Raw genomic sequence first — 14,611 nt, 5'->3', positions numbered from 1 at the left:
GGAATGTCCAAGACACGGACCTCGTCGAACCCATGAGGAATCATTATTCAATTACTCAATTCACCCTATAATTTCATATTTCACGCTGCCTTTCTATCGCGACGCATGCACGGCGCATGTTCACTATCTCATCGATATGACAGAATTCCTAACCTAAACGGTGCCCAACTTTAACGGTTAATATCTCGTTTCGTAGGGCAGAGCGACAATTTTCTCTTCTCAAACTTTTGTTTTTACGCGAAAACACATCGATTGAGTACATTTTCATCCAAGTTTGAGGTGAGCGGGTCAAACTTAACATTTAACTTATTTTTATTCTTTTCCATTTGTTATACATATTTCAACAAACGCCCCAGTGAAAACGTTTTCGGCAAGATGGTGTAAAAGCACCGGCAACATGAGAGGGCAATGATGGCACGGAAAAACGCAAAATGTCCCATACGTTGCCGGTGATCATGACGTTATTTCCTCTTCTGATTGGTTGGCTGCCATGTTAGAGTCGCCATGTTAGTCCCGCTCTCGTGTTCCACTCTCACTGCATTATAACGCAGGGCTACCATCATGGCGAATCTAACATGGCGCCATGGCGGCTGACCAATCAGAAGAGGAAATAACGTCATGATCACCGGCAACGTATGGGACATTTTGCGTTTATCCGTGCCATCATCGCTCTCTCATGTTGCCGGTGTCTTTACACCATCTTGCCGAAAACGTTTTCACTGGGGGTGCATATATTTTATGCGTCCTAATAAAATGGTACATGTCTTTTCTTGTCCAAATAAACAGTGCGCGGTGAACGGTGTCCAAGTGAACAGTGCGCATTTCTCTGTGTCCACCTGAACAGTGTGCACTTGAGCGGTGTCCAACTGAACGGTGCGCACTTTTCTGTGTCCACCTGAACAGTGTGCACTTGAGCGGTGTCCAACTAAACGGTGCGCACTTTTCTGTGTCCAAACGAACGGTGTGTACTTGAGCGGTGTCCAAGTGAACGGTGTCCGACTGAACGGTGTCCGACTGAGCAGTGCAAATTTTCTTACGTGTCCAAAAGCCACTGTGTCCCAGTAAAATAGTGCGCAACTGAACGGTGTCCAATTGAACCGTGCAAAGTTTCGTGTCCATTTGCAACGTGTCCATTTGCAATGTGTCTAATTGTACTGTGTCCAAGTGCGGCGCTCTCGTTTTATTCTACGAATCCTTACTCTATTAAACAAAAATGAAACTTTTCAAGAGTACAGCTATAACAAGAAACAGAATAAAAAATATAATTTTAAGAATAAAATAATCATGCAAGCAGGAAAAACAATACTTTGAATAATAAATACAAAAGTTTAAAACGAGTTAAAAAATAGTTCTTTAAACTTTCATTTTAGTACCAACTTTTTTATTAAATTTAATGAAAAATAAGTTGCTCTACTTAAGGAAATTTTGTTGTAAATTTTATATACGATTGTCTCACTTGAAAAAATAACATATTGGTAAAAACGTTACTAAATAATTTACAGACATATTAGTTTAATTAAAAATAATACTGTATATCGCCAGTAGAATAATTAGTTTAATCTTATTTAGATTTTCATATGATACACTTAAATTTTACTCAGAAGACGCTAACCCATCAAAAACTGCATCACGGGGCATCATTTATATCAGTCATTAAATTGTCAGCGTAATTGCACTTAACATTTTTATCTAATGTTTTTTGTGTTTGTGTTTAATCGAATACATTTTTTAGTTATACTAAAATTAATTTTTCTTTTACATATAAAAGTCAAGCCCCGATAATCGCTAAACCACTTTTGCATGCAAAAATCTAGTAGTAATTTTATTTTCAACAGTGATGGTTAAATTGACATCTGAATTACGAGAATCCATGGTCTTTAGTAGTTATTAAGAATATGCTAATTTCTATTATTCATGCATACATTAATGTATAAACATTCATGTATAAACATTCTGAACTATTTAAGTAAAATTTAAGAATATGACTCTTTATCTTCGCCAGTGATCGGTGTAATCAAAGATTGGTGTAATCAAAATGAAACAAAAAAATTTGTTGTCGACTATTCTGGCAGTTTATTAGAAAAACATGACGTTTTGACCATCAATCGTGGTCCTTATCAAGTCCTTATAAACATAGGTAAAGACAGAGTCATTAATGAACAACGAAAAAATGTGGTTTATGCGATTAATTGTCATGATTGTGATGCGTGTTATATTGGTCAAACTAAGCGTCAGTTGAACACAAGAATAAAAGAACACAGGGCTGATGTTAGGAAGAGTGCTGGGTGTCGCTCGGTAGTTAGTGAACATAGAACTTAACAATAATCATGATATGGATTGGGAAAGTGTAAGAGTTTTATATCATGAGGCACTCAGAAGAAAACGTGAGATCTCTGAAATGTTCTTCATAAAGAAGAACAATAAGTGTATAAATAAGCAGAGTGACACGGAGGACCTTCCTGACATATATTATAATTTGATACGGAACACGTAAATATTTGCGTTTCTAGCCTATATTAGTCGTCGATCCTCGCTTGTTGTGTAGTCAGAGTTTGTACGGTACACAGTACGGTACTGGTGTGATTTAATATTCTTATTTAATTTTTATTCACACCTTGTTCCGTACTTTAATATTTTAATATACCTGACAAGATTTGGTAGAAAAAATCTTTCGTTCACTATGTATTGACCTTTTCATGTAAGTAATTTAGATCATTGTTTTCTAGTTTCAATGTATACATTGTTGATCAATTATATTTAATGTGATTTCAGTTGATATTTAAATAGTTGCCGTCACAATTGTTGCGTATTGAGTGGGGAGTTATGTACTGTATTCGCATTTGATAACGACCACGATTGATGGTCGAAACATCGTGTTTTTCTAATAAACTGCCAGAATAGTCGACACAAAATTTTTTTGTTTCATTTTTATTTAAGTAAAAGTTGCGAGATATTTTTTTCATTATTTTAAAAATTGATAAAAAGTAACAGATAACATCAGAAAATATTTGAATTAAAAATTGTATTATTTATAAGATATTAATAAAAAAGAAACTTTGCATTCTCATAATAATATATTTAATATATATATATATATATTATTTAATATATATATTATATATATATATTATTATATATATTATTTAATATATATATATATATATATATATAAAGTACTATGATTCGCCAGTGGAATATTAAACTAAGTAAGAATTTTTGATCGATCATAACTGGCAAGTATTAGACAAGATGGTCAGTCATAACAAGCAGATAGTTGGACTAGATGGTCAGTCTTAATTAATAGAAGAATCATTTTTCAAATCCGAGTTTTTTCACAATCGGATTTCAATTAGTTAATATTCCGGATGAATCTTATCAGTAGGGAGGATGCCTGTCAGCAATTACTGCGTTTTAAAGACTGACGAATCCTGTCGGCGCGCAGAAAACTTGGATTTGAAAAATGATTCTTCTATTAATTAAAACTGACCATCTAGTCCAACTATCTGCTTATTATGACTGACCATCTTGTCTAATGCTTGCCAGTTATGATCGATCAAAAATTCTTACTTAGTTTAATATATTTAATATAAACATAGTTATAAATTAGAAATATATTATAAATATATTTGAGATGTAAGAATATAATATTTTATCATCTACAATGTCATGAAGTTATTTGCAAAAGAGTCGCAATAAGATAGATTATTTATTCACAATTTTATTTAATGATTATTACCAAGATAAACTTAAAACAGCTACATATTTTCTTTCACAACGATTTTATTTTAACTCTGCCATAACAAACCCGAAAAACATCGATTGTTAAATTACTTTAAATATAAAAGAAAAAGAAATATCAATAATTAGTCATTAAAATTTTTCTTTGGCATTCTTTATATTTGAGATATAATAATTTGTGTCGCATAACATGACAGCAAATAACGATAAATGCAAACAAATAAAACATCCTGGTAAATGATAAGATTTCTTCGGATTATTGATTATAAAATTATATTATTATATTAGGGGTGTGATTTAGTTTTGAGGGTTTTTTTGCTCAAAAACGCATGTATTTAAATATGATAATGAATGAATACCTTAATCAAAATATTTTCCTTCGTTTTCTATCACTTTTTCCCATCTTTCTGGCAAGAGATGGATTCCACCACGATAAAATCACTCTTCTTTTCAGTTGATCCATTCGTCGACGAATTTTCGCACTTCTTCCAAATTATGAAAGTGTGTATCCTCTAAAGCGTGTTACATCGACCGGAACAAATAATAATCGCATGGAGCAATGTCCGGAGAATACGCGGGGTGCGGTAAGACTTCCCATTCAAGCTCTAATAGTGTTTGTTTCACTGATAACGCAAAGTGAGGTCGAGCGTTGTCACGAAGAAGAATCACTTTCCGTCGTTTACTCGCAATTGGTGGTCGTTTTTGGTCCAATGCTTGCTTCAACTTGTACAATTGGTGTCGATAACGATCAGCCGTGACAGTCTCATGCGGATTTAACAGCTCATAGTACACTATCCCACCAAATACAGAGCATTACTTTTGAACCGTGAATATTGCGTCTCGGAGTGAATGTTGATGGTTCGCCTGGATCCACCCATGATTTTCTGCGTTTCGGATTATCAAAATAGATCCACTTTTCATCCCCAGTAACAATCCGAGACAAAAGATTCTTCTTTTTTTGCCTGGCGATCAACGAAATGCAAATGTTCAACCGGTTCGCAATGGTACTTTCCGATAATTGATGTCGAACCCATTTCCCTTCCTTCTGAATTTTTCCCATTTCATGTAAATGTTTGGTAACTGTTGTACGATCAACATTTAATGCTCTGGCAAGTTCTGAAGTGGATTGTGTTGGATTTTCGTGCAATAATGCTTGCAAATCTGCATTTTCAAGCTTTCTTGGTTGTCCCGAGCGTTCTTTGTCCTTCACATCAGTATCACCACTTTTAAAGCATCCAAACCAGTATTCACACGTCTTAATTGATGGGGCAGAATCACCATAAGTTTCCACAAGAATTCTATAACCGTCAGCGGCAGTTTTGTTTTGATTAAAAAACAAAAGCAACGCATGTCGAAAATGCTAAAGAGCTTTCGGAAGTTGCATTTTTACGATGATATAAACAGGACTGTTATTGCATCTATTGCTATAATGCTACTAAATGTCATGGATAATATCAAGACTGTAAGAAACAACAGTTATCGGAAACAGCTATTGGAACAAACTGACACTACAGCCATCTGTTGCAAAACCCTCAAAACTAAATCACACTCCTAATATATTATAATTGAATAATATATGTAATAAAACATTTACTAATATATAATTGGAAAAATGCTGATTAAATACAATGTTATGCACGTTTGATCAAATGACTTTCTAGCTCTTCCTTCTCAGTCATTCATTATATTAAACATGATTGAAGAGTAATAGATTTATTTATTATCAGAATTGATGTATGATCGTCATAATCGTAAATCTGCGTAAATGTGTTATTATATTACTCAGTGCCAACAATATACTATAATAGTTATTCTAATTCTTTCAACCCTCTAAATCTTTTTAAAATGTCAGATATTTTTTATTTTCGTTGTAATTTTAGGATAATATATATTGTCAAACCACGCAAACTTACTACCTTTTCTAACGTATATTCTGTAAGTATATCACTAATTACGTCATTATGCGACCATTGATATATAAAAGATATTAATTTCCAACAAATTCATTTCTTATTATTATTCTGCGTTAATTGAATCTTTGATATTGATCACATTTTTCCCAGAGTGCATTTTTCGCAAGTATCTCGCACTTCGCTAGTCTTGCTATTCGTACGGTATTGTGTCCGTAAGCGAATCACTTTGATATACGCGTGATGAGAATAGAACAGCCGCAGGTAATGACTACCAGTGATAGTTGATTGGTTTGCTCTCCGAACACGGATTAGCACTGCCGCACCATTTTGTCTCCTTTAGCGGTGGGCATGATGCACCACTCCGACGCGGCTTTATCGTTATTTTTCGCATTCTTTGGGTTTCGCCCACTCCGCAGCTACGACTACACGCACTCCACGGACCCCACTCGCTGATCTTACAATCTCTCGGTGCATCTGGAATTAGAAAAATGCAATTGTTTAAGGGGATCCTGGAGTCGTCTGTATTACCCAAAATTTGTGAACACTAATCTTTTTATTGATTGCATAGAATGAAAATTTTTTTCCACGATTAAAGTATAGGTAATAATAAATACGTGACTAATAGAGTTTATGTGAAAAACGAGAAAAAGTTTTAAAATTACAGTTTTCTTCTCGACTTATTGCCTGACCATAACAATTTTACATTTCGTACAAAATAGGGTGGCTCCCAACTCGGAACAGAATGAAGGAACATGAGGATGCTTTTAGAAATGAATTTAGAAACGTAGTAAAAAAGATTAATGTTTATAAAACCTTTGAATGTGAAATCGTGATCAAGAGTAAAACAGAGCACAAGATTAGGTCCTTGATATCGTGAAAAATGATTTCTTTCATCGTGCAAAAGGATTTTTCATTCTACGCAATCAATGAAAAGGTTTATTAAAAAAACTCATTCATTCCGTCGGTAATACAGACGACGCGAAGGAGTTCACTAGCCACTCCTGGGGGTCTATTACGTATCTCTTCACGGAGTGAAAATGTGAAAAATGAGCAAATTTACTAGAATATTTATAATTTGATTGGTCAACACATAATGAATTTTCTCACTTTTCGCATTTTCACTCCGTGAAGAGATACGTAATAGACCCCCAGGATCCCCTTAACTTTCATGAATCCGTGGATATTTACTTTCGTGACATGCACGAAAATCCTCGATATATCTTAATTTGTTGAATGTTTAAAATAAATTAATCCCACTAAAAAAACCCTACAAAGGTAAAAAAACTATGCCAAGTACATAAAAAATTCCAACTTATACGCAACACAAAGTTTAAAAAATTTTTATTATAAAAATCAAAACTAAATATAAAATCAATTGTTAACTAGCCAAGTATCTAGAAGCAATTTAGTTTGAGTATTTTCTCTAAATATTTCCCATACTCTCTTATCGCATGACGACATTGAAGTACTTGGCGTGCTCGGGTCGCATTGGACATATCTTCTTGTAAATATCTTATAAAATTCTTATAAATTTGCACAGTATCTTGTCTCTCTCTCTCTTGTATCTTGCATCTTAATTTTCAATAATGACTTACAAATCTTTTTAGTTGGAAATATTAAAATATACACATTTACAGTTTTATAGACTAGTAAAGTAATTATAAATATCTGTTTTCATTACTTAGTTGATACAAATAATTTACATGTAAAGTACAGATAATAGGTAGGACAGTATGTTTTAATGCGACCCGGGCACGCCAAGTACTTAATGTCGTCATGCGATAAGAGAGTATGCATGGGAAATATTTAGAGAAAATACTCAAACTGAATTGCTTCTAAATACTTGGTTAACAATTAATTTTATATTTAGTTTTGATTTTTATAATAAATATTTTTTAAACTTTTTGTTGCGTATAAGTTGGAATTTTTTTATGTACTTGGCATAGTTTTTTCACCTTTGTAAGGTTTTTTTTAGTGGGATCTCACTGCTTTGTGTAGAAATGTTTTATTTTATATTCGAACCAATAGAGATCTTTTCCATAGGGTCAACTTTAAATTTTAAATCTGTTAGTTTAATAATTTTTGTATCATTCTTATTATATTTTATTATAGTCCTATCTATAATCTCTCTCTCTCTCTTTCTCGCTCTCTCTTCTGCTTTCTCTCTCTCGCTCGCTCGCTCGCTAATAAATTTAATCGTGAATGTATGAACGTACCTTGAGGGACAAAATCGCTTTGCACGTGTATGTGCGAGCATACGTACGTGTGAGTCTGAACCTGATTGCGAAAAAGGAGAAGAACGAAACGTCACAATTCAAACCTTCAATTACAATATCTCAGGATGGACTGCACCAATCTTATTCAAATTGGTCGCGATCGAAAGCTTACATCCATATTATATTATCAAAGTGCTGTTAGATTTTTGAATATGGCTTTAGTTCTTGAGACATTTAATCAAAAGTTTGTTTGACATGAATTTAGCATGAAATTCCGGATGAGCTATACGGTAGCGTTCGACGTTTATGCAATGAATTTGGCAATGCTCGACGTCTATACAGTGATTGCTTAGAACCTTGTTTTTTATGTACTTGGCGTCGCGACGCTACCGCGTCACTTGATAAAAAAGAATTAAATTTATGTAAGCAAGAATTTCTTCTTTTTGGAATTAGATGCAAGACAGAATGTAAGCATATAAACAAGATATTTAACAAATCAAGTTAACTCAGTCGACCGACAGAACGAACTAGGTTCGTGATTAATCATTTGAGCTAAAATGCATATCTATAACTCTGATTCGTGAAGCGATACCTATGTGTTGTGTTGATTTTATATATTAGATGCGTAAATTACTTCAGTTATTTTAAAGAAATTAAACCTTTTATTATTATTATATTAAGTCTTTATTTACTTTTTCTCAAGAGACGATTTGTCAGCTGCTAGAGCAGTAGAGAATAGAGAATACAGAAAAGTATTACAAAATGATGGTAAATTAATTAATTTCGAAGATTAATATATTTATTAGTTTGGGAATTATGCAGAAAAGGTTACACAGATTTATTGTATAATACATTTCATAAAATTAATATAATACATTTATAAAAAAATTATGAAAAATAAAAAATATAAAAATGTAAAAAATATGTAATATTATAAAAAAGAGAAATGTTTAGAAAATATTAAATAATAAAAATATTTAAAAATATACTAAAAAACTATAAAATATAAAAAAGTAATAAAAAAGGAAACGAGTTTAGTTTTTCTGCTGCATAACAACGATTTAATTAGAGATTCTTCGACTTTTCTTAAGTAAGAGGAACGTCAGATTAATCTCTGCTGTGATTAGTTTCTTGTGTTGTACAGTAACAATCTGTTCAGATATCGTTTGATTTCAAAAACAATTTCGCTAGGTTAGATAATAACATGAAGTTATTCCAGGTTAGTCTTTCTACTACGTAGTAGTATTTTTAGAGATCCCTTAATTTGGCGAGCAAACTTGTTTTTCCTTGCCTATTAAACATTTAAGTTTTTAAGTTAACAAGAATTATTGGCAAGTGTACTCGATTCCTCTTTCTTGCTTTAAGTTTAATTTTGTAACAATGTGCCCTCCGTACCGTCTTAGTTTCCGCCGGATGCCGCCCGCTCGAACACCAGTCGGGCGAAGACCAGGCGCTATGCGCCAAATAATTCTGTTCGAAAAGTAACCACCGTCGGGAAGGTGGCGTAGCGTCGGGGTATTTTTTAGAAACCCTAGAAGTAAGAGACTGGCCAAGGTTCTAGTTGGATAGAAAATGGCAGAAAATGGTATTATATATAGCTACTATCAGTTGCTATCAACTCATATCAAAAGTACTACGAAAGTTACGTATAAAATAGATAGTTTAATTATTAAGAGAATTTTTGTCAAACAAGTAAATATATATTTAAAAATTGAGTTTTGTTAAAAAATATCATGAAGATGTAAGTTACGGAAATGATATAACTGAAATATACCCTTACAGCCTAACCTGAATTTCTTTTATGATATTTCTTGAAGAAATTTCGGCAACATGACGGGTTGTAGTGTGTTGGGTTGTAACAATCTGGAATTGAATTCGTTATATTATGTACGTGGATATATTATATCTAGTATATTTGTAAAAATGAAAAGATTTGTCCAAATTGCATTTCTTCTGCTGGATCAAAAACATATGATGCTAATGTAACATATTCACGTTTAGTTAGCCTTAAATGTTATCGAAAAAATACTTTAGTTTTTGTAAACAAAAGTACCTTCCATTTTTTTTATTAAAATGAATATTCTTTTTAAACAATATTTGCCTTATGTTAAAAAAGTAAGTTGTGATATTGTTAATATTTTCATTAAAAAAATGAAAGATATTGAATGTGATACTTTAACAAATTGTTACAACTTATCCAAGAAAATCAAACTTCGTTTTATCAAATTTAAGTTGCGAAAAAGTTGGCAATCAGTACGATCAAATAAACTTGTTTTCAATAGCAAAACTATGGCCATGCATACTAATGTTAAATAAAGAAACTTTAAACTTAAATTTCGTAATTTATTTATTTATACAGGGTGTCCCATGGAAAGTTGCTGAAAGTAAACGATTGGTTCTCCCCTCCATGACTTCAGAAAGGGTCTTACGGTTAACGGTCGTTCATCTGAGTGTCCGCAGTTTTATTCTGGTTGTGGTAGATGCAAGTTCGTGCGCGTCAAAATGAGTAATCTGACGACGGAAGAAAAGATTTATCTTGTCGAGTGCTTCTTTTCCAGAGGAAAAGTTTATAGCAATGCTTACAGGGGGTTTCGTACTAAATACGGAACACATAAAGTTAAGAGCGAAAACACGCTGAAAAGGTTAGAATTTATTATTTCTTTAAACGTATGCGTTACGTCACTCCATTTTTTCGCAATAAATCTGCATTAAAATAATGGTTTGCGTTATTTTTATCAGAATTATCGATAATTTTATGCAGTATGGAACTATCCAAGACCGTAGACATGATCTGCCAGGTCCTTCTGTGTCTGTAGCTGCAGAAGAAAACATTAAAGATATTAAGAAGTATTTTGAAGAGAATACAAATTCTTCCATTCGGAAAGCTGCCCAAGCTCTTGAAATATCCAAAACAACGTTACACAGGATTTTAAAACATTTCCTGAAAATGCATCCCTATAAAATAACATCGCATCAATTGCTAACCAAACGCGCTATGACGAAACGTGTGGAATTCTGCAAGACGATAAATGGAATGTTTGAAGATGGAGAACTTGATGCAAAATTGATAATTTACACGGACGAAGCACATTTCTGGCTAAATGGTTATGTTAATAAACAAAATTATAGATTTTGGGGGTCGGAAAATCCCAACGTTTCCCTGGCTAAACCTTTACATCCACGAAAAATAACAGCATGGGCTGCGATCTCGGTGAAAGGAATTTATCTGCAATTTTTCGAATCAACAGTCACTGGTGAAAGTTATAAGCAGCTTCTCGAAACACAATTCTTCCCTCATGCAAAAAAAGAGGCCTGGTCAGAGGATTTCATTTCATGCAGGATGGAGCGACACCACATCGAACCCAGGAGGTCTTCGAAACAATCCATAAAGTTTATGGCAATCGAGTCATCGGTCTGGGATACCCCAAAGCCCAGGGGGGGCTAGAATGGCCACCGTACTCGCCGGATTTAAATCCATGTGACTTCTTTCTTTGGGAATACATTAAGGACCATTGTTATGCCGGAAATCCAGAAACAGTGTCAGATTTAGTAGTAGCTATTAAAAAGGTCGTCAGCAACATTAAAGACGACATGTTAGAAAAAGTTTTCACAAGTTTTCGTAAAAGAATTGATTTTTGTACAAATTCAGATGGTGTACACTTTGAAAATATTTATCATTAGCTTACTTGATTATTAGCATATTTTTCATTAATGAAATAAACTGATGTACAAACATTTTGCTAAATTTTATTTATACCCATTAAAAACTGCAGACTTTCCTCTTTCCAACGCAATTTTTGTTTTTTCAATAACTGCATACGTTTAAAAATGACAGCTGATTAGTTTCAGCAACTTCCCATGGGACACCCTATATAAAGAAGTGAACAACATTGCATGTTTATACATATATTATTTATAATTATTTAATAAAAGTTGAATGTATTTTAACTCTTATTGTTCATATTTCTATTTTTCAATAGTATTCACAACTATCATTACGTTTACGCGAGCGGTACTTCTGTAGTAAGCTTAATTTCCTCGTCATTGATTGGTTCCGCCATTATGTATCCAGCCAATCAGACATTGAAAATCTTGGCCAGTCTCTTACTTCTATAGTATTTTTCCGACCTGATTACCACTAAGATATAATAATACTGGAGGAGGTACTGCTATGCTTCGACCGTAAGCGGAAAGCGGCCGTGAGACAATAGATTTTCATAAAGTCACTAGATATACAAAGTACCGCAATCATCCGACATATTGGCTCCAGCACGTGGCTTATTCAAATTATATATTTGTGTGAATGTGAAGTAATAAAAAGAAAACCGTATATAAATTAATATTTTTACACACAATTATAACTAATTATAAATAATTAATAATTAAATAATTATATAATTATGTTGTAATATAAAAAATAACATTAACTTCACAAATAACAGCCCTTGCTGCCAATGTATCTTTGCCAATTATTTTTAGCCATTCATTGCGTCTTTTTTCGTCTGTTGGAATGCGAAATAAACGAAAATTCTTTTTGCTTCGATTTTTACAGCCATCCACGCAGCAACCTGGCATTTCGATGTCATTTTATTTTTCTTTACACACGCTTCTGACCTCACAATCTCAAGCTCAATCATAAACATATACAGGGTAAGTCTTAATGACTGTCAACATTTTACCATGAGATATAAGTTACCGACTGCAACTCTAGTATCGGAACGCCACAGAGATGGCAGTTGCTTGGATCTACCGTTATGTACAGGCAAGTTAAGCTGCGGCTGTGGTAGTTATTTAGAGTTAATGGCGGAGCACGATACACATGCTCTGTTTTTGTTTGGTTTAATTAATTTGTTAGTTGATAAGTTGTTGTGTTGTATCGGCGGGCGCACAAAACCCAATTGCCTTAAGGCAGGGTAATTTTTATTTTGAATAAAAAAAAAATGTACAGGCAAGTGAAAAATCTATTCAAATCACAAATATCGCACGGAGAAAAAGAATTTAGATGCACATAGTATATTTTATGCTGTTTTAAGTAAATTTTGTAAAGTTATTGTATGAATAGCAATACCATTTGTTAAGAATACTAATGTTATTGAAAAATAATTTCGTTAAATTAGCAAAAAGTGTTTACAGTAAAACTAAAATGAACTATAAAAATAAAATACTTTCTGTTCTACGTTCTGCTGTAATGTTGAATAATTTTATTAAGTTATAATATTATATTATTTTATAATAGAGAAATTTGTCGTTATTATATCAAATATGCAACATTAGTAACAACAGCAGTTTCACTGCAACAGTAAAATTATTTTTTTCGTGCGTATTATTGAAACTATACATAAAATAAATAAAATAAAATGTGGCGTACATAAAATCAGTGATGCCATGTGATTTCATGCAAATTGTTCTCTCGCCCGAGCGAGACTGAAACAGTATGCTCCCAAATGCACGAAATTAGGCAGCACTGTAAATATGAACATAAAAAATTAACATAAAATAAAAAATGTTTGTATGCTGTTATAACTTTACGGTGGACTTCCACACCACCCTTGAGGTTCTACTAATAGCGCGTTAGGTTCTTTAAAGTGGACCTTCGCCTCGAACCATATTGTATTACACATACACAGTTTTCTAGACGAAAATAAAAATCAGAAATGGAATGTAAAAAAAGAATGATAGAAACATAAACGAAACTTCTATCATTCTTTCTTTACATTAGACTTATTCTCTGATTTTTATTTTCGTCAAGAAACCTGTGTATGCGTGTAATACAATATGGTTCGAGGCGAAGGTCCACTTTAAAGAACCTAACGCCATTAGCCATTAGTGGAACCTCAAGGGTGGTGTGGAAGTCCACCGTAAAGTTATAACAGCATGCAAACATTTTTTATTTTATGTTAATTTTTTATTGAAATATTATTATTACTCGCCAGTTAATTTCATATTGAATATTAGTTTTTCTATCGATCTTCCTGGCTAAACGTATGCTAGATGGTCAGCAATCCTCTATTATTTTATTATTCAAACGCGATCTATTGCACGCCGATGGGATTTGTCAGTCAAATGCAATAATCGTTTTTTCCCTTTTCCACGTGATACGAGTTTCAAGTAAATGGCCAGTGTTGGTTGAAATATAATTCCTTGTCTATTATTATTAATTCCTGGCTGATAAACAATCATCATTGATAAGTAAAAGTGCCAAAATGTCTTATGTGAATAAATTTAACAATGATAGAGAGATTATATATCACGAAAATAGAAATGATAATAATAATGATAATGATAATGATAATGATAATGATAATGATAATGTGAATATAATAGATGAATCAAATGAAATAAAAATAATTCAGTTCAATTAGCCAAGTTAAATATTATTGAAAATGTAAAAGAGAAAGAAGAAAAAAATTTTAAATCCTTGTTACGTAACTGGGCTATAATTAACAATGTTAATCATGTTGCATTAACTGGACTTTTTAAAATTCTTCGTACTCATGAATGCTTTTCTACTTTACTAGTAGATCCTAGAACTTTATTGCGTACGCCAAAATACATTAAAATCAAAACTGTTTTACCGGGTATATATTCTCATTTTGGAGTTCGTGTTGGATTAGAGAAATAGTTTAGAAAATATAATTATAGACTTGATAATATAAATACTATAAATTTAGGAATTAATATCGATTACCTCTATCGAAATCTTCAACATCATCATTATGGCCAATTGTAGGATCTGTTTTGCCA

At 32.7% G+C, this 14,611-nt stretch overlaps 1 protein-coding gene across 3 annotated transcripts in view; it reads right to left on the bottom strand.

Moving 5' to 3' along the window:
- Positions 1 to 5,435: 5,435 nt before the first annotated feature.
- Positions 5,436 to 14,611, bottom strand: part of LOC105279061 — an 88,217-nt gene continuing 79,041 nt past the window's right edge. For all 3 annotated transcript variants that reach the window (XM_011338604.3, XM_011338619.3, XM_011338610.3), the window contains one exon: positions 5,436 to 6,125. In XM_011338604.3, coding sequence (XP_011336906.1) covers positions 5,920 to 6,125 — 206 coding nt within the window. In that variant the 3' untranslated portion in view covers positions 5,436 to 5,919. The remainder of the gene's footprint in view (positions 6,126 to 14,611) is intronic.

Source organism: Ooceraea biroi, chromosome 2, assembly GCF_003672135.1.
Source record: "Ooceraea biroi isolate clonal line C1 chromosome 2, Obir_v5.4, whole genome shotgun sequence".
Classification (NCBI taxonomy): domain Eukaryota; kingdom Metazoa; phylum Arthropoda; class Insecta; order Hymenoptera; family Formicidae; genus Ooceraea; species Ooceraea biroi.
The sequence above is the reverse complement of the archived record's forward strand: the minus strand, read 5'-3'. Positions and strand labels throughout refer to the sequence as shown.